Below are 23,020 nucleotides of genomic sequence, written 5' to 3'. Positions count from 1 at the left end.
CCCTGTTATTCAGCTCCAGTTTTCATATATTACAGTAACCAGAGAATAATGTTCAATCGTCTACAACAAGGTAAGTGCACACTGGCGTTTTGTCTCCATTTTTTAGAGAAAAACGAGCAACCATGAAGGCGTCCTTCTCCAGCAGTCGCTGGCCGTCCGCCCTGTGTGATAGTGATCCAGCTTACGGCAGGAGAAACCTCTGACGCCCACTCACTTATGCAGATTTTTATTTTTCTTGGAGCGTCTTTGCTTTTCTTCAGATCTCTGTGTGTTTTACTGATTGCACGCAATTAGGCAACAAGAACACCAAACAAATTTCAATAAAAGTCCTCGCAGTCCTCGCAGTCCTCGCTGCGCTCGCCGGCTTCTTGCTTTTATTTCCATTGGGACTCGCACATAATTGTAACACACATTTCACCGGATGCGGAGCGCTCGTTTCTGGAATTCTTCCCTTCCGTCCTGTTAATAGCGGAGAATACCTCTGGGATTGGAGACGCACCGGCGATGGTTTATTCCTTACGGAGGAGGAGGAAGATATCTTCACCTTCCATCCTCCGAAATCACTAATTGTATCTGATCAGATATTCCGGATTATTGGTCGGTCATGTGGAAGCGGATAAGACCAGGTCTTCCTTGTGTCATCCTTGAAGATTTCCATGCAGTTCTGTTCAGATTATCACACTTTCTGGATTATTGGATTACAGGAATTTCGTTATACCCTTATTTCGGTTTTAGGTAACTTCCCCTTTAAATTAAAAAAATTGCTTGTTTTTGTCTATCTAATTAGTCTTCACAGTTTAATGCATTTTTGGGGGAAGATCAGAGACTGTAAAAAAAGGGGGGAAAAAGGCAATTGTGATGCTAGACACTATGAGCAGTATGAGTAGGAGGGTAGTCAGATAAACCAGGATCATAAGCCAGGAGGTAACGTATAAGGTTCAGGGAGTAGAAAGAGACGTGGTCAGGAATAGGTCTGAGGTCAGAAGCCAGGAGGTAATGTATAAGGTTCAGGGAGCAGACAGAGACATGGTCAGGAAGAGGTCCGAGATCAGAAGCTGGAAGGTAACTTATAAGGTACAGGGAGCAGACAGAGACATGGTCAGGAAGAAGTCCGAGGTCAGAAGCCAGGAGGTAACATATAAGGTTCAGGGAGCAGACAGAGACGTGACCAGGAAGAAGTCCGAGGTCAGAAGCTGGGAGGTAACGTATAAGGTTTAGGGAGTAAACAGAAACATGGTCAGGAAGAGGTCCGAGGTCAGAAGCCAGGAGGTAATGTATAAAGTTCAGGGAGCAGACAGAGACGTGGTCAGAAAGAGGTCTGAGGTCAGAAGCTGGGAAGTAATGTATAAGGTTCAGGGAGCAGACAGAAACATGGTCAGGAAGAGGTCTGAGATCAGAAGCTGGGAGGTAACTTATAAGGTACAGGGAGCAGACAGAGACATGGTCAGGAAGAAGTCCGAGGTTAGAAGCCAGGAGGTAACGTATAAGGTTTAGGGAGCAAACAGAGACGTGGTCAGGAAGAGGTCCGATGTCAGAAGCTGGGAGGTAACGTAAAAGGTTCAGGGAGCAGACAGAGACGTGACCAGGAAGAAGTCCGAGGTCAGAAGCTGGGAGGTAACGTATAAGGTTTAGGGAGCAAACAAAAACATGGTCAGGAAGAGGTCCGAGGTCAGAAGCCAGGAGGTAATGTATAAAGTTCAGGGAGCAGACAGAGACGTGGTCAGAAAGAGGTCTGAGGTCAGAAGCTGGGAAGCAATGTATAAGGTTCAGGGAGCAGGCAGAGACGTGATCAGGAAGAAGTCCAAGGTCAGAAGCTGGGAGGTAACTATAAGGTTCAGGGAACAGCAGAGATGTGGTCAAGAAAAAGTCCAAGGTCAGAAGCCGGGAGGTAACGTATAAGGTTCAGGGAGCAAACAGAGACGTGGTTAGGAAGAGGTCCGATGTCAGAAGCTGGGAAGTAATGTATAAGGTTCAGGGAGCAGACAGAAACGTGGTCAGGAAGAGGTCCGATGTCAGAAGCTGGAAAGTAACGTATAAGGTTCAGGGAAGAGACAGAGATGTGGTCAGGAAGAAGTCCAAGGTCAGAAGTCGGGAGGTAATGTATAAGGTTCAGGAAGCAGAGACGTGGTCAGGAAGAGGTCAAAGATCAGAAGCCAAGATCAGAACACTTACACCAGACAGAAGCCACGAGCACACTGAGCAAACAGAAAGTACAACGAAGTTCAGACAGAGCAGGGATGGATAGATAGATGATAGATAGATAGATAGAGGGATAGATAGATGGATAGATGGATAGATAGATAGATAGATAGATAGATAGATAGATAGATAGATAGATAGATAGATAGATAGATAGAGGGATAGATAGATAGATAGATAGATAGATAGATAGATAGATAGATAGATAGATAGAGGGATAGATAGATAGATGATAGATAGATAGAGGGATAGATAGATAGATAGAGGGATAGATAGATGGATAGATGGATAGAGTGATAGATGATAGATAGAGGGATAGATAGAGGGATAGATAGATAGATAGAGGGATAGATGATAGATAGATAGATGATAGATAGATAGATAGAGGGATAGATAGAGGGATAGAGAGATGGATGGATAGATCGATAGATAGATAGATGGATGGATGGATGGATGGATGGATGGATAGATAGAAGATAGATAGATAGACAGATAGATGTATGATAAAGGGATAGAGAGATGGATAGATAGATAGATAAATAGAGGGATAGATAGATAGATAGATAGATAGATAGATAGATAGATAGATAGAAGATAGATAGATAGACAGATAGATGTATGATAAAGGGATAGAGAGATGGATAGATAAATAGAGGGATAGATGCATTTGGTTTAATGATACTTTATATGTATGGTAATGTGAGATCCTGGTAAGTCTGTGCCCCCCGCAGATGTCCCCTGCCCGACACAGAGGAGGATGGCTTTGGCTCACGCATGTTTCCACATGACATAATTCCGGATTGATCTACAGAAATTCATACACAGCAGGCCTCCAGATTAGGAGCCACTGAGCCGGGACACATGGGGCCACCCATTGGAGAAGGACATGGATTTAGCCCCAGCCCCGCCGCCCGGCCGCTGTGAGCTGCAGACAATCCGATATCCCCTGTATGATGGGAGCGGATTGATCTCTGGTGTCTGGAATGTTTCCTGCTCCTTCTTCCCTCCTCACCGCAGAGAACGAGTCAATACTCAGCCATAGCACAGAGCGCGTGTTTATTAGTCAAAGACGATTTGTGATCCGACACGACAAACGTCAATTCAGGTCAATCTCAGCGGAAAAAAGCCAGACGTTCCTTCAGCCATTCTTCTGTGAGGTCACTGGTGGTCCTGATCTCAAACACCTGCACCAGGGCACAAAGCAGAAGAGACACTCAGGGGAACTACTATGGCACACTAGTGACCCCAACACTAGATTTCCCACTGATTAGAACCGATCTGTAGGGATCCAATCATCATCCAAGCTGTGACATCATCTATTGTGAATGGTGGATCCTGAGTTATCTACTGTATATAGAGGAGTTATCAGTCATTGTACAGGAGGAGGAGGTGATCTGTGACATCTTCTATTGTGAATGCTGGATCCTGTGTTATCTACTGTATATAGAGGTGTTATTAGTCATTGTACAGGAGGAGGAGGTGAGCTGTGACATCTCCTATTGTGAATGGTGGATCCCGAGTTATCTACTGTATATAGAGGTGTTATCAGTCATTGTACAGAAGGAGGAGGAGGAAGAGGTGAGCTGTGACATCACCTATTGTGAATGGTGGCTCCTGTGTTATCTACTGAATATAGACGTGTTATCAGTCATTGTACAAGAGGAGGAGGAGGTGAGCTGTGACATCAATTATGAATGGTGGATCCTGTGTTATCTACTGTATATAGAGGAGTTATCGGTCATTGTACAGGAGGAGGAGGTGATCTGTGACATCTATTGTGAATGCTGGATCTTGTGTTATCTACTGTATATAGAGGTGTTATTAGTCATTGTACAGGAGGAGGAGGTGAGCTGTGACGTCTCCTATTGTGAATGGTGGATCCCGAGTTATCTACTGTATATAGAGGTGTTATCAGTCATTGTACAGAAGGAAGAGGAGGAGGTGAGCTGTGACATCACCTATTGTGAATGGTGGCTCCTGTGTTATCTACTGAATATAGACGTGTTATCAGTCATTGTACAGGAGGAGGAGGTGAGCTGTGACATCTATTATGAATGATGGATCCTATGTTATCTACTGTATATAGAGATGTTATGTCATTGTACAGAAGGAGGAGGAGGTGAGCTGTGACATCTCCTATTGTGAATGATGGATCCTTTTTTATCTACTTTATATAGAGGTGTTATCAGTCATTGTACATGAGGGGGAGGAGGTGAGCTGTGTCATCAGCTAATGTGAATGATGGATCCTATGTTATCTACTGTATATAGACATGTTATCAGTCATTGTACAGAAGGAGAAGGTGAGCTGTGACATCACCTATTGTGAATGGTGGATCCTGTGTTATCTACTGTATAAGGTGTTATCAGTCATTGTGACCCTGTCTGTGATGATGGGACCTCAGAAAACTGTTTTGTGAAGTACATAGCTCTAGTGATTAGAAAAAAAGATCCAAATATTAAAGAAATATACAATTAACAACAAAAAGCATTTGGCCCTCAGGTATCTTCCAACAAAAGTTCCCATTGAAGTCAGTCCATGTGATGCACATCATTGTAAGCTCCTCCACAGTGAGAGAATCTTTCTGTAAGGATTGCTTCACTGCACATTGTGGCCTCGGGCAGCACTGAGGTCCTAGGTGGGAACCAATCACGTTGCAGCTTTTCTCCTCTGTACCCAGCGCCCACACCTCACATGTCGATAAATATTCACACCCTGAAGGGTGGTCTCACATTTCGGATCTGCCCTTTCATCCTGCCCCCATACCTTGGTGAGCTCAGCAATCTGCACCAATCTGTTCTTGCTTCCGGCGTACATCATTTGCTGCTCCGGTTTGCACCCTGTGAGTAATACATGTCTCATTAAAGGGACATGAAGAACAATGGGATTCATATATTTATCATATAAATCATAAAACATCAGGCAGAGATGTATCCGGATGTGCGGCCTGCTGATATGGCCGACATGTCTGAGATGGAAATACCCTTTTGTATTCCTCTCATTTGCAAAGTTATGTGTCTCCATGGCTACCGACTACAAACAAAACCTATGTAGTCTGATCCTCCCATCTGTTTCCTCTATTTCTGTCCCCACTTCCAGTAGAGAGACTAAACTCGCCCCCACTTCCTGAGGAGACAGACAACAGCCCCTACTTCCTGAAGAGACAGAGAACTGCCCCTACTTCCTGAAGAGACAGAGAACTGCCCCCACTTCCTGTAGAGACAAATAACTGTCCCTACTCCCTGAAGAGACAGAGAACTGCCCCTACTTCCTGAAGAGACAGAGAACTGCCCCTACTTCCTGAAGAGACAGAGAACTGCCCCTACTTCCTGAAGAGACAGAGAACTGCCCCTACTTCCTGTAGAGACAGAGAACTGCCCCTACTTCCTGAAGAGACAGAGAACTGCCCCCACTTCTTGAAGAGACAGAGAACTGCCCCTACTTCCTGAAGAGACAGAGAACTGCCCCTACTTCCTGAAGAGACAGAGAACTGCCCCTACTTCCTGTAGAGACAGAGAACTGCCCCTACTTCTTGTAGAGACAGATAACTGCCCCTACTTCCTGTAGAGACAGAGAACTGCCCCTACTTCCTGTAGAGACAGATAACTGCCCCTACTTCCTGTAGAGACAGAGAACTGCCCCCACTTCCTGTAGAGACAGAGAACTGCCCCTACTTCCTGAAGAGACAGAGAACTGCCCCTACTTCCTGAAGAGACAGAGAACTGCCCCTACTTCCTGTAGAGACAGAGAACTGCCCCTACTTCCTGAAGAGACAGAGAACTGCCCCCACTTCTTGAAGAGACAGAGAACTGCCCCTACTTCCTGAAGAGACAGAGAACTGCCCCTACTTCCTGAAGAGACAAAGAACTGCCCCTACTTCCTGAAGAGACAGAGAACTGCCCCTACTTCCTGTAGAGACAGAGAACTGCCCCTACTTCCTGTAGAGACAGATAACTGCCCCTACTTCCTGTAGAGACAGAGAACTGCCCCTACTTCCTGTAGAGACAGAGAACTGCCCCTACTTCCTGAAGAGACAGAGAACTGCCCCCACTTTTTGAAGAGACAAAGAACTGCCCCTACTTCCTGAAGCGACAGAGAACTGCCCCTACTTCCTGAAGAGACAGAGAACTGCCCCTACTTCCTGAAGAGACAGAGAACTGCCCCTACTTCCTGAAGAGACAGACAACTGCCCCTACTTCCTGTAGAGACAGAGAACTGCCCCTACTTCCTGAAGAGACAGAGAACTGCCCCTACTCCCTGAAGAGACAGAGAACTGCCCCTACTTCCTGAAGAGACAGAGAACTGTCCCTATTTCCTGTAGAGACAGAGAACTGCCCCTACTTCCTGAAGAGACAGACAACTGCCCCTACTTCCTGTAGAGACAGAGAACTGCCCCTACTTCCTGAAGAGACAGAGAACTGCCCCTACTCCCTGAAGAGACAGAGAACTGCCCCTACTTCCTGAAGAGACAGAGAACTGCCCCTACTTCCTGTAGAGACAGAGAACTGCCCCTACTTCCTGAAGAGACAGAGAACTGCCCCCACTTCTTGAAGAGACAAAGAACTGCCCCTACTTCCTGAAGAGACAGAGAACTGCCCCTACTTCCTGAAGAGACAGAGAACTGCCCCTACTTCCTGTAGAGACAGAGAACTGCCCCTACTTCCTGAAGAGACAGAGAACTGCCCCTACTTCCTGAAGAGACAGAGAACTGCCCCTACTTCCTGAAGAGACAGAGAACTGCCCCTACTTCCTGAAGAGACAGAGAACTGCCCCCACTTCCTGTAGAGACAGAACTGCCCCTACTTCCTGTAGGGACAGAGAACTGCCCCCACTTCTTGTAGAGACAGAGAATTGCCCCTACTTTCTGAAGAGACAGAGAACCGCCCCTACTTCCTGAAGAGACAGAGAATTGCCCCTACTTCCTGAAGAGACAAAGAACTGTCCCTACTTCCTGTAGAGACAGAGAACTGCCCCCACTTCCTGTAGAGACAGAGAACTGCCCCCACTTCCTGAAGAGAGAAAGAACTGCTCCCACTTTCTGTAGAGACAAAGAACTGCCCCTACTTTCTATAGAGACAGAGAACTGCCCCTACTTCCTGAAGAGACAGAGAACTGCCCCTACTTCCTGAAGAGAATGAGAACTACCCCTACTTCCTGAAAAGACAGAGAACTGCCCCACTTCCTGAAGAGACAGAGAACTGCCCCTGCTTCCTGAAGAGACAGAGAACTGCCCCTACTTCCTGAAGAGACAGAGAACTGCCCCTACTTCCTGAAGAGACAGAGAACTGCCTCTAGAGACAGAGAACTGCCCCTACTTTCTGGAGACAGAGAACTGCCCCTACTTCCTGAAGAGACAGAGAACTGCCCCTACTTCCTGAAGAGACAGAGAACTGCCCCTACGTCCGGAAGAGACAGAGAACTGCCCCTACTTCCTGAAGAGACAGAGAACTGCCCCTACTTCCTGTAGAGACAGATAACTGCCCCTACTTCCTGAAGAGACAGAGAACTGCCCCTACTTCCTAAAGAGACAGAGAACTGCCCCTACTTCCTGAAGAGACAAAGAACTGCCCCTACTTCCTGAAGAGACAGAGAACTGCCCCTACTTCCTGAAGAGACAAAGAACTGCCCCTACTTCCTGTAGAGACAGAGAACTGCCCCTACTTCCTGAAGAGACAGAGAACTGCCCCTACTTCCTGTAGAGAAGGATAACTGTCCCTACTTCCTGTAGAAACAGAGAACTGCCCCTACTTCTTGAAGAGACAGAGAACTGCCCCTACTTCCTGTAGAGACAGAGAACTGCCCCTACTTCCTGAAGAGACAGAGAACTGCCCCTACTTCCTGTAGAGACAGATAACTGTCCCTACTCCCTGAAGAGACAGAGAACTGCCCCTACTTCCAGAAGAGACAGAGAACTGCCCCTACTTCTTGTAGAGACAGAGAAGTGTAGAGACGAGACAGAGAACTGCCCCTACTTCCTGTAAAGACAGAGAACTGCCTCTACTTCCTGTAGAGACAGAGAACTGGCCCTACTTCCTGTAGAAACAGAGAACTGCCCCCACTTCCTGTAGAAACAGAGAACTAGTCTTACTTCCTGTAGAAACAGAGAACTGCCCCCACTTCCTGTAGAAACAGAGAACTGCCCCCACTTCCTGTAGAAACAGAGAACTGGCCGTACTTCCTGTAGAAACAGAGAACTGCCCCACTTCCTGTAGAAACAGAGAACTGGCCGTACTTCCTGTAGAAACAGAGAACTGACCCCACTTCCTTTAGTAAGTCACTGATCCATCTCCACTTCCTGGAGATACAAAGAATTGTCCCCACTTCCTGTAGAGAGACAATAATCCATTCTCACTTCCTGTAGAGAAACAAAGACCCACCCTCACTTTCTGTAAAGAGCCATAAACTCGCCCCCAGTTCCTCTAGCGAATCACTGATAAATTCTCCCTTCCTGTAGAGAAAAAAAGACACCCCCACTTCCTGTACATAGACAAGGATTGACCCCACTTCCTGTATAGAGACAATGACCTCACCCTGACTTCATTTAGAAAGACAAAGACCTCCCCCCACTTCCTGTAGAGACAATGGCCCACGCCTAGTTTCTGAACAGACTCACTTAGCCATTCCCACTTCCTGTACAAAGATAATGACCTTCCCTCACTTCCTGTATAGACAAAGACTGGTCCCCACTTCCCATAGAGAGATAAAGACCTGCCCTTACTTCCTGGGAGGAGACAATGACCCACCCTCACTTCCAGCAGAAACAATGACCCAGTCCTACTTCCTTGTTGGGAGTCCCTGATCCATTCTCACTTCCTGTGAAGAGACAATGACCCACCCTCACTTCCACTAGAGACAATGACCCACCCTCATTTCTGGCAGAGACAATGACCCACCCCCACTTCCTGTGAAGAGACAATGAACTACGCTCACTTCCACTAGAGACAATGACCGACTCTCACTTCTACTAGAGAAACTGACCCACGCTCACTTCCACTAGAGACAATGACCCACCCTCACTTCTACTAGAGCAACTGACCCACGCTCACTTCCACTAGAGACAATGACCCACCCTCACTTCCTGTGAAGAGACAATGACCCATCCTCGCTTCCTGTAGAAACAATGACCCGCCCTCACTTCCTGTGAAGAGACAATGACCCACCCTCACTTCCTGTAGAAACAATGCCCTTCCCTCACTTCCTGTGAAGAGACAATGACCCACCCCCACTTCCACTAGAGACAATGACCCACCCCTACTTCCTGTGAAGAGACAATGACCCACCCCCACTTCCACTAGAGCCAATGACCCACCCCACTTCCTGTGAAGAGTCAATGACCCACCCTCACTTCCACTATAGACAATGACCCTCCCTCACTTCCTGTGAAGAGTCAATGACCCACCCTCACTTCCACTAGAGACAATGACCCACCCTCACTTCCTGTGAAGAGACAATGACCTGCCCTCACTTCCTGTGAAGAGACAATGACCCACCCCGACTTCCACTAGAGACAATGACCCACCCCCACTTCCTGTGAAGAGTCAATGAACCACCCTCACTTCCACTAGAGACAATGACCCACCCTCACTTCCTGTGAAGAGACAATGACCCGCCCCCACTTCCTGTGAAGAGACAATGACCCGCCTTCACTTCCTGTGAAGAGACAATGACCCACCCCCACTTCCTGTGAAGAGACAATGACCCACCCCCAATTCCTGTGAAGAGACAATGACCCACCCTCACTTCCTGTAGAAACAATGACCTGCCCTCATTTCCACTAGAGTCAATGACCCATCCTTACTTACTGTAGGGAGTAACTGATCCGTTCTCACTTCCTGTGAAGAGACAATGACCCACCCTCACTTCCACTAAAGACAATGACCCACCCTCACTTCCTGTAGAAACAATGACCCACCCTCACTTCCTGTAGAAACAATGACCCACCCTCACTTCCTGTGATGAGACAATGACCCACCCTCACTTCCTGTGCAGAGACAATGACCCACCCTCACTTCCTGTAGAAACAATGACCCGCCCTCACTTCCTGTAGAAACAATGACCCACCCTCACTTCCTGTAGAAACAATGACCTGCCCTCACTTCCTGTAGAAACAATGACCCACCCCCACTTCCTGTAGAAACAATGACCCACCCTCGCTTCCTGTAGAAACAATGACCCGCCCTCACTTCCTGTAGAAACAATGACCCGCCCTCACTTCCTGTAGAAACAATGACCCGCCCTCACTTCCTGTAGAAACAATGACCCACCCTCACTTCCTGTAGAAACAATGACTCGCCCTCACTTCCTGTAGAAACAATGACCCACCCTCACTTCCTGTAGAAACAATGACTCGCCCTCACTTCCTGTAGAAACAATGACCCACCCTCACTTCCTGTAGAAACAATGACTCGCCCTCACTTCCTGTAGAAACAATGACCCACCCTCACTTCCTGTAGAAACAATGACCCACCCTCACTTCCTGTAGAAACAATGACCCACCCCCACTTCTTGTAACGCTTCTTGATGTCTCTGCTCATTGATTTGCAGATAGAGGTATACATAGCGCTGAACATTTCCTGCAGTTTCCCGCAGATACAGACACCGGCGCTGAGTTATTACAGGCGAGCACAGGATCAATCGTAAACGCTTCCATAAATTTGTCACAATTCCCACTTTAGAGAAAATCTAACGGCAGCTCCGGCAATATTTCTGCTCTGAGAACGCGCTGCAAGAATTTATACCCAACAGGGCTCATTTACTTAAGCCCGGCATGTCATGTGCCTTAAAGGGGTAGTGCAGCGGCGCTGACCTCCACACCAGGATATAACGGGCAGGACGCAGGTATCATCAGCGTCACTCAATCACTCAGGATGTGGAAACATTATTTATTGGCGCATCTTGGCTATCCCACGCGGAAAAAATATCATCAAAGTCGGAAATGTACAATTTGTGCTCCCGGTCGCTGTCACCTCCCTGCCCCCGCTCCATTTGTCAGGACATGAAATGGACCTCACAGTGTGTACAGGAAACTGACGATCCGAACTCAGTGCTCCACACTGAGGCATGATGGGAGTAATAATGATAACAATGATAATAGCAAAGCAGGAAAAGCTACTTTACAACAATCTAAAAAGTATTTTCTAAAGAAAACCCCTCTGAGACAGATGGTACTGCATAGTGCACGCTGAAATGAATAGGTGGGTTATGTATTACGGTGGTCTCCAGCCAAGGGGAACACACTACATGGTGCGGCTCCCGCCACCCACACCTGGGTGCAAGGAGAAAATTAGGTATCCAGTTTTGTGTTTCTCCTATAATATGAAAAGCAATAATTTAATGGTCACTTACCTACTGGGCTGGAGAATATCAAACACAGCGGGTAAGAGATCCGACCGTCATCGTGCGCGTATCTATAACTGTACACCAGGAACGTGGCCGAAGGTCAAGGAAATCACATGCATTGTATGGAAGGAAGGAAGGGAGGGGGGAAGGAAGGAAGGAAGGAAGGGGGAGGGAATGGAAGGGGGAAGGAAGGAAGGAAGGAAGGAAGGGAGGGAGGGAGGGGGAAGGAATGGAAGGAGGAAGGAAGGGAGGGGGGAAGGAAGGGAGGGGGAAGGAATGGAAGGAGGAAGGAAGGGAGGGGGGAAGGAAGGGAGGGAGAGGCAAGGAAGGGAGGGGGGGAAGGAATGGAAGGGGGAAGGAAGGAAGGAAGGAAGGAAGGGAGGGGGAAGAAAGGAAGGGAGGGGGAAGGAATGGAAGGAGGAAGGAAGGAAGGGGGGAAGGAAGGGGGAAGGAATGGAAGGGGGAAGGAAGGAAGGGAGGGGGAAGGAAGGAAGGAAGGAAGGGGGAAGAAATGGAAGGGGGAAGGAAGGAAGGAAGGGAGGAAGAAATGGAAGGAGGAAGGAAGGGAGGGGGGAAGGAAGGAAGGGGGAAGGAATGGAAGGGGGAAGGAAGGAAGGGAGGGGGAAGGAATGGAAGGGGGAAGGAAGGAAGGGGGGAAGGAAGGGAGGGAGAGGCAAGGAAGGGAGGGGGGAAGGAATGGAAGGGGGAAGGAAGGAAAGGAGGGGGAAGGAATGGGAGGGGGAAGAAAGGAAGGGAGGGGGAAGGAAGGAAGGAAGGGGGGAAGGAATGGAAGGAGGACGGAAGGAAAGGAGGGGGAAGGAATGGGAGGGGGAAGAAAGGAAGGGAGGGGGAAGGAAGGAAGGAAGGGGTGAAGGAATGGAAGGGGGAAGGAAGGAAAGGAGGGGGAAGGAATGGGAGGGGGAAGAAAGGAAGGGAGGGGGAAGGAAGGAAGGGAGGGGGGAAGGAATGGAAGGGGGACGGAAGGAAGGAAGGGGGAAGGAATTGAAGGGGGAAGGAAGGAAGGAAGGAAGGGGGAAGGAAGGAAGGAAGGAAGGAAGGAAGGAAGGAAGTGAGGGGGGAAGGAAGGAAGGAAGGGGGAAGGAATGGAAGGGGGAAGGAAGGAAGGAAGGAAGGAAGGAAGGGAGGGGGAAGGAATGGAAGGGGGAAGGAAGGAAGGGGGGAAGGAAGGGAGGGAGAGGCAAGGAAGGGAGGGGGGAAGGAATGGAAGGGGGAAGGAAGGAAGGAAGGAAGGAAGGGAGGGGGAAGGAATGGAAGGGGGAAGGAAGGAAAGGAGGGGGAAGGAATGGGAGGGGGAAGAAAGGAAGGGAGGGGGAAGGAAGAAGGGAGGGGGGAAGGAATGGAAGGGGGACGGAAGGAAGGAAGGGGGAAGGAATGGAAGGGGGAAGGAAGGGAGGGGGAAGGAATGGACGATAGGAAGGAAGGAAGTGAGGGGTAAAGAAGGGAGGGGGGAAGGAAGGGAGGGGGGGGTGAGGAAGGAAGTGAGGTGGGAAGGAAGGAAAGGAACGGAGAGGCAAGGGAGGAAGGGGTGAGGAAGGAAGTGAGGAACAAAGGGAGGGGAAAAGGAAGGAAATAAAGAAGGGAGTGAGGGGTCAGAAAGGAAAGGAGGGGGAAGGAAGAAAATAAGGGATGAAGAAAAGGAGAAGGGAAGGATGAGGAAGGAAGGCAGGGGAATGAAGGAAATAAGAAAGGGCGTGAGGGGTCAGAAAAGAAGGGAGGGGGAAGGAAAGAAATAAGGAAGGGATGAAGAAAAAGAGAAAGGGATGGGTGAGGAAGAGAGGCGGATGGAAGGAAATAAGGGAGAGAGGGGTGAAGAAGGAAGGCAGGAAATAAGAAAAGGGAGGAAGAAAAGGAGAAAGTGGGGTTGAGGAAGTAAGGTGGGGAAGGGAAGGTAGGAGGTAAAAGAGGGATGAGGAAGGAAATAAGGGAGTAAGGGTGCGAAAGGAAGGGAGGTGGGAAGGAAGGAAATAAGCAAGGGAGAAAGAAAAGGAGAAAGGGAGAGGTGAGGAAGAAAGGCAGGAGGAAGGAAATAAAGGAAGGAAGGGAGTAAGGGAGGGGTGAGGAAAGAAATATGGAAGGGAGGGAGTAAGGGAGGGATGAGGAAAGAAGGCTGGGGGAAGGAAGAAAATAAGGCAGAAAGAAAGGAGGGAAGAAAGAGAGGAAGGGTGGGCTGAGGAAGGAAGGCAGGAAGGAAGAAAAGGAGAGATATGGATGGAAGGGAGAGTGGAAGGAAGGAAATTAGAAAGGAATGGAGGTGGGAAGGAATGCAAGGGGAAGGAAAGGAGGGAGTAAATTAAAAAGGAAGGAAAAGAGGGAGAGAGGGGGAATTTGGAGTTGGGCAGCACGGTGCCTCAGTGGTTAGCACTGCAGTCTTGTGGTGGCTCAGTGGTTAGCACTGCAGCCTTGCAGCGCTGGGGTCCTGGGTTTAAATCCAACCAAGGAAAACATGTGCAAGGAGTTTGTATGTTCTCCCCGTATTTGGGGGGATTTCCTCCGGTTTCCTCCCACACTCCGAATACATACTGATAGGGAATTTAGTTTGTGAGCCCCAATGGAACAGTGATGATAATGACTAAAGTGCTGGGGATTCTTATAATGGGTGTGCTGCCTCGTTAGATTTTACTTACATGCCAGTCTAATGCTCCAGACTGCACTGTATTTAATTGGTGCTGCTAGATAGATAGATAGATAGATAGATAGAGGGATAGATAGATAGATAGATAGATAGATAGATAGATAGATAGAGGGATAGATAGATAGATAGATAGATAGATAGATAGATAGATAGATAGAAAGATAGATAGATAGATAGATAGATAGAGGGATAGAGGGATAGATAGATAGATAGATAGATAGATAGATAGATAGATAGATAGATAGATAGATAGATAGATAGATAGATAGAAAGATAGATAGATAGATAGATAGATAGATAGATAGATAGATAGATAGATAGAGGGATAGATAGAGGGATAGATAGATAGAGGGATAGATAGATAGATAGATAGATAGAGGGATAGATAGATAGATAGATAGATAGATAGATAGATAGATAGATAGATAGATAGATAGAGGGATAGATAGATAGATAGAGGGATAGATAGATAGAGGGATAGATAGATAGATAGATAGATAGATAGAGGGATAGATAGAGGGATAGATAGATAGATAGATAGATAGATAGATAGATAGATAGATAGATAGATAGATAGATAGATAGATAGATAGAGGGATAGATAGATAGAGGGATAGATAGATAGAGGGATAGATAGATAGAATTGGGGTTGAGATGTGAGGAATTATCAGGCTAAGCTGTCAGAATATCTTTCCCCCGTTTTGCTTTGTAGTTGATGCTTTCTCTGGATATCGAGGCTGACGCTCCGGGAGCTCGTTCTGCAGATCATCGGGGGAAATATCCTGAAACACAGGCACATTATCCGGAGTTTAGTGATCGGCGTCTTAGGCTTCAGTGAAATCGGTTATCGAGCTCAATCACAGCTCAGTGATTTTTTTTCACATGAGAAAATCCATCTGCACTTATTACCCAGCACATAGGCTATCGGGCATGCTGGGAGTTGTAGTTTTTGGATGACTTACCTCAAACTCCTCCTCCAGGATCACCAGCTGCTTCTCCTTATCGATTTTCACTAAGAAAGAGACAAGAATGATGAGCTGTGGTGTTCGGGTAATACACGCCCCCGAGGAGCGTCCTGTCCCATACTACCTGCCGGTCACTCACTCAGGATGGCGGCGTTATTGGTCTCCTTCCTGAAGCGGAACTTCCTCAGCTTCTCTCTGAGATCAGGGTCCACGTCACACACCACCAGGGAGTCCGACTGATGACAGAACGGTGACATGAAAACATCATTGGCCCTGTAGAGTTTTTTTATTTCCCATGTGGACACTCCTTACAGTTCACACCCGTCTGATTTTACAAAGATTTCGTCACAGATTCCAGCATTTTGTTTCTGCACACAGGACTATTTTTTTCGCTTGTTTTTTTTTTATATTTATATTTGGTGATAATTTTACTGTTCTTTAGCAAGTGGGCATGGCTCACAGGATAATTATGGAGAGGAGCCTAAGGACCCGCCCCCGAGGATCCTGTGAGCCACACCCTCTTGGTGATGACTTTAAAAATGAACAATGAACATAAAGGTTCATATTTCTGAAACCGTATTGTGGATTTAAATTGGATAAAAAGCAGCTAGGATAAAATAATAGGAAAAAACACTGATCATTTTGAGCTGATGACAAAAAAGTTGCCATTGTTAGCAGCTATGGAGCTGTTAATTTTACTGTTCTTTAACCAAAAGGGCGTGGCTCACCGGATATATGGAGAGCAGCTTAAAGACCCGCCCCTGAAGATCATGTGAGACACGCTTTCTTGGTGAAGACTATTAAAATTGGCGCTGAACATAAAGGACCATATCTCTGGACCTGTATGATGGATTTAAACAACAAAAAAGCAAAACACTGATATATTTTTACCTGATGACAGCACAATAGCCATCCTTAGCACCTATGAAGCTGCTAATTTTACTGTTCTTTAGCAAGAGGGTGTGGCTCACTGGATAATTATGCAGAGTAGTCTATAGACACGCCCCTGAGGATCCTGTGAGCCACACTTTCTTGGTGAAGACTTTAAAAATTGGCACTGAGCATAATCTCCGTACCTCTGGAACTGTACTTTGGATTTAAATTGAAAAAAAGCAGCTAGAATAAAATAATAGAAAAAAAAATGACTGATCAGTTTGACCTGATGACACTACAGTAGCCATTGTTAGCAGCTATGGAGCTGCTAATTTTACTGTTCTTTAGCAAGAGGGCGTGGCTCACAGGATAATTATGCAGAAAAGCTTAAAGACCCGCCCCCGAGGATCCTGTGAGACACATTCTTGGTGAAGACTATTACAATTGGAACTGAACATAAAGGTCCATATCTCTGGAACTACAGTATATAAGTAGCTGAAATAAAATAAGTCTAAAGACCCGCCCCCGAGGATCCTGTGAGCCACACCTTCTTGGTGAAGGCTATTACAATTCACACTGAACATAAAGGTCCATATCTCTGGAACGAACTATATAAGTACCTGAAATAATATGTCTAAGACCCGCCCCGGAGGATCCTGTGAGCCACACCTTCTTGGTGAAGACTATTCCAATTCACACTGAACATAAAGGTCCATATCTCTGGAACGAACTACCGTGTATAAGTAGCTGAAATAAAATAAGTCTAAGACTCACCCCCGAGGATCCTGTGAGCCACACCTTCTTGGTGAAGACTATTACAATTCACACTGAACATAAAGGTCCATATCTCTGGAACGAACTATATAAGTAGCTGAAATAAAATAAGTCTAAGACCCGCCCCCGAGGATCCTGTGAGCCACACCTTCTTGGTGACGACTCTAAAAATTGGCACTGAGCATAATCTCCATACCTCTGGAACTGTACGGTGGATTTAAGTTGAAAAAAAAAACGTAGCTGGAATAAAATAATAGAAAAAAAAACACTTTTGACCTGGTGACAGCACAGTAGCTATCTTTAGCAGCTCTGGAGCTACTAATTTTACTGTTCTTTACAAGAGGGTATGGCTCACAGGATAAATATGATGCGCAGGCTAAAGACCCGCCCCCGAGGATCTAGTGAGACACATTCTTGGTGAAGACTATAAAAATTGGCACTGAACATGAGGGTGCATGTCTCTGGAACTATATAAGTAGGTGAAATAAAAAAATAGGAAAAAACACTGATCACTTTTGATCTGATAACAGTACAGTAGTCATCGTTAGCAGCTACGGAGCTGCTAATTTTACTGTTGTTTACAAGAGGCTGTGGCTCACAGGATAAATATGAAGAGAAGCCTAAAGACCCGCCCCCGAGGATCCTGTGAGACACATTTTCTTAGTGAAGACTATTAAAATTGGCAGTGAACGTAAAGATCCACATCTCTGGAACTGCATAATGGATTTAAATAACAAAGGTCTTCATAGGAAGTATAGGCCCGACATTCTGCTCCCATTAATGTTTGTGTAATCTGCCCCTAGGCCACTAATTGCTGCACAGCATCGCATCACACAACACATACCCTAGGATAGCAGATTGTTGGGAGGCGGACACCCGGCCATCTTTTTGCAGCTTTGTACTTTGCAGTGAATTGAGCTGGATTGCACAGCCTCGTGCGTTGTCTAGTGCCCACTATCAAGAACTAAAACTCAGCTACCATTCACTTCAGTAGGAGTTGAGCTGCAGTACCTGAGGACGACCACTACTCAGTGTGCGGCGCTGTGCAGATTGGCTCCAGAGCAGATTTCAGCTGATCGGGGGCAGGACGGGGCGCACGGTCTTGGGAAAATCCGGATAATTCATTTATACAGCCTCTGAATGAGATGTCAGCTATGTGAATAGTATTCGAGCATTTCAGTGCCAGGAATAAGCTGCTATATAATAGACCGGAGGCTGCGCGTAGTGTTAGTGCTCATTTCTGTGCGCTCACTGACTCCAAATATCACATATCTGTAAACCGACGCTGTGAAACTAGGAACAGCACTGATTAGCCGCTGGAGGGTCGGTGCCAACACCTTCATCACTGCACCTAGCACATCAACAGCATCAGCAGCCCCAGCTACACGAGCGGCAACATGTCACATACATGTGCTGGTATATAATAATAATAATAATAATAATATACAATCCCAATAACATACATTTACCTTTGTGAGTGCAACCTGAAAAAATGTGGAAAAGTTCACCGGGTATGAATACTTTTGCAAGGCACCTTATCTATAGTGATCGCTAATATGCCTCTTATGGCCAGTCTGATCCTGGCTTATTAACCCCCTATCAATAGTCAATAGCAGTTGCAGCATCTAAGTGGTTAACAGAGTAAATAAGACATTTTGTATAAAACACATTAAAAAAAATGAAAAAACAAATCCATTGGAAAGAAAAAGTCAGTTTTTCCCCATTTTTTTAATAGAAAAAAATAATTGAGACATAAATCACCCTCAAACTCCAGTTTATGTAGCTTCAAATGGGGTATCCCAGCTTAGGCTGAAAGTGTGCACACTTCTGAATCTTGACAGTGTGCGGTGCGCACGCTGTCAGGATTCTCCGGGGTTGCTGGTGAGGATGGGCGGTCTTGAGGTATGTATTGAATACTTGCAGTCACGTGCTGACTAGATGTGTTTGTCCTCTCTCAATAGACAGAGCTCTCAACGGAGAATCCTGACAGTGTGTGCACCGCACACTGTTAGGATTCAGAATTCTGCATTCATGCAAACTTTAGCGGAAGACCAGTCAACCCCTTTACGCAGGTATCAAATATTCTCATTTTTCTCTAGGCAGTTATATACTGATCCTTTCTTTTCTTGCCTAGTCTCACCTTGCCTTAGGGGCGGTATTGTGCTGTCATCATCATGTTTTTCCATCTTTTGGCCTCCAAAATGTCAAAAACTCAGCCTGTATGGTACTAATAACTTGACTCATATAATATATCGTTTCGCAGAAAATCATTACTCACGTCTATATATTGTATTGTAAGCTGATCACCTGAGCTGCCCAAAAACAAAAAAGATAATTGGGCAACCAGAGCTGAAATCATAATGCAAGAAGCTAGCTGCTGTTATAGTATACCTCCTCTAGGTGGCAATGTTGCACCATTCTGGCAATCAGGCACGCAGACGGAAATGAGCAAGGACCACGAGCCGTTACATTTCACGTATTCTCAGAATTATGACTAAGCACATTGTTTGGAAGATGCCTCTATACCCATAATGCACCAATTAACACAACTGTGCCATCTTCAGAACAGTAATTTTGTCTCCATATTCCATACTCCAATGACTGACTGTAATATGAGTGGGGGGACATGATAATATAAATACACGGGTTTATAATGCGAGTAACGAAAATACATCCCCAATCAATCTTGCATCAAGATGCATTGACATGCAGACTGTGTCAAGGTGGAGGAAGAGCAGCTGAAGACATTGCCAGCAGGCTACATTAAGTGTTGTTGTCAGCCTACTGTTGTGTGTACAAACAAATCAGAGGAGGAAGAGCAGCTGAAGTCATTGCCAGCAGGCTGTATTAGGTGTTGTTGTCAGCCTACTGTTGTGTGTACAAACAAATCAGAGAAGGAAGAGCAGCTGAAGTCATTGCCAGCAGGCTGTATTAGGTGTTGTTGTCAGCCTACTGTTGTGTGTAGAAACAAATCAGAGGAGGAAGAGGAGCTGAAGACATTGCCAGCTGGCTACATTAGGTGTTGTTGTCAGCCTACTGTTGTGTGTGCAAACAAATCAGTGGAGGAAGAGCAGCTGAAGACAATGCAAGCAGCCTACATTAAGTGTTTTTATCAGCCTACTCGTGTTTACAAACAAATAAGAGGAAGAGGAGCTGAAGCTATTGCCAGCAGGCTTTATTAAGTGTTGTTGTCAGCCTACTGGTGTGTGTACAAACAAATCAGAGGAGGAAGGGCAACTGAAGATATTGCCAGTAAGCTACATTAAGTGTTGTTGTCAGCCTAGTTGTGTGTACAAACAAATCACTGGAGGAAGAGCAGCTGAAGACATTGCCAGCAGCCTACATTAGGTGTTATCAGCCTACTGTTGTCTGTGGAAACAAATCAGTGGAGGAAGAGCTGCTGAAGACATTGCCAGCAGCCTACATTAACCATCACGTGGTCAGCAGATTTCACAACCCGATGTGTGCAATCCAGAGCCATATTGCATCATCAGTACTACAGCATATGTGAGCAATATACCACCTGCAGTATAACAGTGGCCCAGGGAGCAATGTCTGCTCTTTTGCTCATGATGCCTCTTTAGTTAGGATTGTGTCCTGTCATAATGGGACTGGGAAAATAGGTGTTATGGCGATTCCTGGTCTGTAATCAGTGGTGGGAAAAGGCTTAGCAGTAATCTCCCCCTGTATACTGTGACACCAGAGCCCTGGGCAGTAGCCCAGATTGCCATCATTATAATCTGCCTATGATTGACACTGTAGTCACCATGAGGTGAATTCCATTGAATACAGTAACTCCCACTGATTTCCAGACTGACTTCTAGCTGTACAAAACCATATGCAGTGAGCTCCCCCTAGTGGTGGCTGTATAAATCTGTATGTAGTGAGCTCCCTCTAGTGGTGGCTGTATAAATATGTATGTAGTGAGCTCCCTCTAGTGGTGGCTGTATAAATCTGTATGTAGTGAGCTCCCTCTAGTGGTGGCTGTATACATCTGTATGTAGTGAGCTCCCCCTAGTGGTGGCTGTATAAATCTGTATGTAGTGAGCTCCCCCTAGTGGTGGCTGTATAAATCTGTATGTAGTGAGCTCCCCCTAGTGGTGGCTGTATAAATGTGTATGTAGTGATCTCCCCCTAGTGGTGGCTGTATAAATCTGTATGTAGTGAACTCCCCCTAGTGGTGAGTGTATAAATCTGTATGTAGTGAACTCCCTCTAGTGGTGGCTGTATAAATCTGTATGTAGTGAGCTCCCCTAGTGGTGGCTGTATAAATCTGTATGGAGTGAGCTCCTCCTAGTGGTGGCTCTATAAATCTGTATGTAGTGAGCTCCCCTAGTGGTGGCTGTATAAATCTGTATGTAGTGAGCTCCTCCTAGTGGTGGCTGTATAAATCTGTATGCAGTGAGCTCCCCTAGTGGTGGCTGTATAAATCTGTATGGAGTGATCTCCCCCTAGTGGTGGCTGTATAAATCTGTATGTAATGAGCTCCCCCTACTGGTTGATCTGTATATATTGAGCTCCCTCTAGTGGTAACTGTATAAATCTATATGTAGTGAGCTCCCCCTAGTGGTGGCTATATAAAGCTGTATACAGTGAGCTCCCCCTACTGGTGGATCTGAACATATTGAGTTCCCCCTAGTGGTGGCTGTATAAATCTGTATGTAGTGAGCTCCCCCTAGTGGTGGATCTGTATACAGTGAGCTCCTCCCCCTATTGATGGATGTGAAAATCTGTATCAAGTGAGGTCCCCCTAGTGGTGGCTGCAGGTAGACATTTTCTAGTTCACTGTGTACAGACTGAAACACAGACTCCTCCATTCAGTACAAATATAATATGTGTGCTGATTAACCATGTATGGCTCTGACTAAGATAGGGATCACTCATCTGTTATACAGTGTCTTGAAAAAGTATTCATACCCTGCAAGCTTTTCCACATTTTTTCAAATACACCCAGAAACGTAAATGGGCACTATTGGTATTTTATGTGATGTAGCAACACAAAGTAGCGAGTATTTGTGAAGTGTAAGGGAAATCATATTTGGTTTTCAAATATTTTGAATATCTAAATCTGATAATTGTGATGTGCATTTGTATTCAGCCCCCAAGTCAATACTTTGTAGACCACCTATCGCTGGAATAGAAAAGCCTCCCCACAGTAGAAAGCCTTGTATTTAACACCAGCCATCTTCCTATCACCTCTGACTAGCTTACCTGCCCCTGCTGAAGAAAAGCCACCCCATAGCAGGATGTGGCCTCCACCATGTGTGACGGTGGGGATGGTGTTTTCAGGCTGATGTGCAGTGTTAGCTTTCTGCATCATAAGGTCGCCCTAAAAACTATTGAGTCAGGGGGCTGAATACAAATGCAAGGCACTCGTTTACGATTGTGGGTGTAATGGGAAAAAATGGTGAAAAAGTTCACAGGGTATGAACATTTTTTCATTTTTTCAAGGCTCTGTACATATAAGGAAGAATCAGCCAGTGATTACATATAAGGATGTTGTACAGATACATCAGAGACTCTTCAAGACGCCTTAATACCTGCCCCGAATTATCAACACACAGAAGATATCAGACAATTGCTAAAATAACAATTCCCCGCGTTTTTTTTTTTTTTGGAGGACGCATCAGTGTGGCTGTCATCTACCGTACAGGTTGCCGGGACTAGGGGGCAGCAGTGGGGAGTGGGGACATCCTGTAACATCACCTATGGAATTGCTAGGAAGCGATTGTCCTTGTGCAGAGCGAGGACGAGCTGGGAGGCTTCTTACCATCCTGCGGGCGTCTCCTCTGTGACAAGGATCCTGTCTGCTGATTCTGTGCCCCTGACCTGGATGACAGCAGGATATGGGGGGCGGAGGGGGAAGGCGGCGGAGGGGTAGGGGGAGGCGGAGGGGCAGGGGGGGTTGCACACGTTCTCACCACATCCTGTTATCACTCTGACAACAATTTTGTCATTTTCCGAACGCAGAAAAAAAAACACGACGTCCCTTTCCACCATCGCACACGAGGAACTTTCTTCATTTCTTCTGTTTCAGTCGTTTTCCCCTGTTTACACCCAAAACTAAATGACAGGAGAGCAGTGCATTGTGGGAGCTGTCACTTGTCTGACAACAGGGAGGGGATACAACAGTGGAAATTTTGCAAACAACCACAGAAATAATAGTAAATACAAAATTGTAAGGATCGGGGGGAAGAAAGGCTTTTCTGGCAGCTAA

At 46.3% G+C, this 23,020-nt stretch overlaps 1 protein-coding gene across 1 annotated transcript; it reads right to left on the bottom strand.

Moving 5' to 3' along the window:
* Nucleotides 1-3,157: 3,157 nt before the first annotated feature.
* On the bottom strand, nt 3,158-22,652 carry GMFG (glia maturation factor gamma). The gene is made up of 7 exons (XM_075322537.1): nt 22,574-22,652; nt 15,296-15,392; nt 15,154-15,203; nt 14,924-14,973; nt 11,545-11,627; nt 4,966-5,039; nt 3,158-3,383 (listed from the first exon to the last, which is right to left on the bottom strand). The coding sequence occupies exons 1-7, from the start codon at nt 22,574-22,576 to the stop codon at nt 3,312-3,314; spliced, it is 429 nt and encodes a 142-aa protein (XP_075178652.1). The 5' UTR covers nt 22,577-22,652; the 3' UTR covers nt 3,158-3,311.
* Nucleotides 22,653-23,020: the final 368 nt, after the last annotated feature.

Source organism: Anomaloglossus baeobatrachus, chromosome 9 (assembly GCF_048569485.1).
Source record: "Anomaloglossus baeobatrachus isolate aAnoBae1 chromosome 9, aAnoBae1.hap1, whole genome shotgun sequence".
NCBI lineage: Eukaryota > Metazoa > Chordata > Amphibia > Anura > Aromobatidae > Anomaloglossus > Anomaloglossus baeobatrachus.
Note: the sequence above shows the minus strand (reverse complement) of the source record. Positions and strands in the feature narration are given on the sequence as shown.

Excerpts from the sequence above, each read along its gene's own strand:
- GMFG (XM_075322537.1), bottom strand. Across the intron at positions 11,628-14,923 it reads CTCCCGGAGCGTCAGCCTCG|GTTCCTGGTGTACAGTTATA; the intron begins ATATCCAGAGAA and ends ACCTTCGGCCAC. Across the intron at positions 5,040-11,544 it reads GATATTCTCCAGCCCAGTAG|GGTGCAAACCGGAGCAGCAA; the intron begins GTAAGTGACCAT and ends TATTACTCACAG.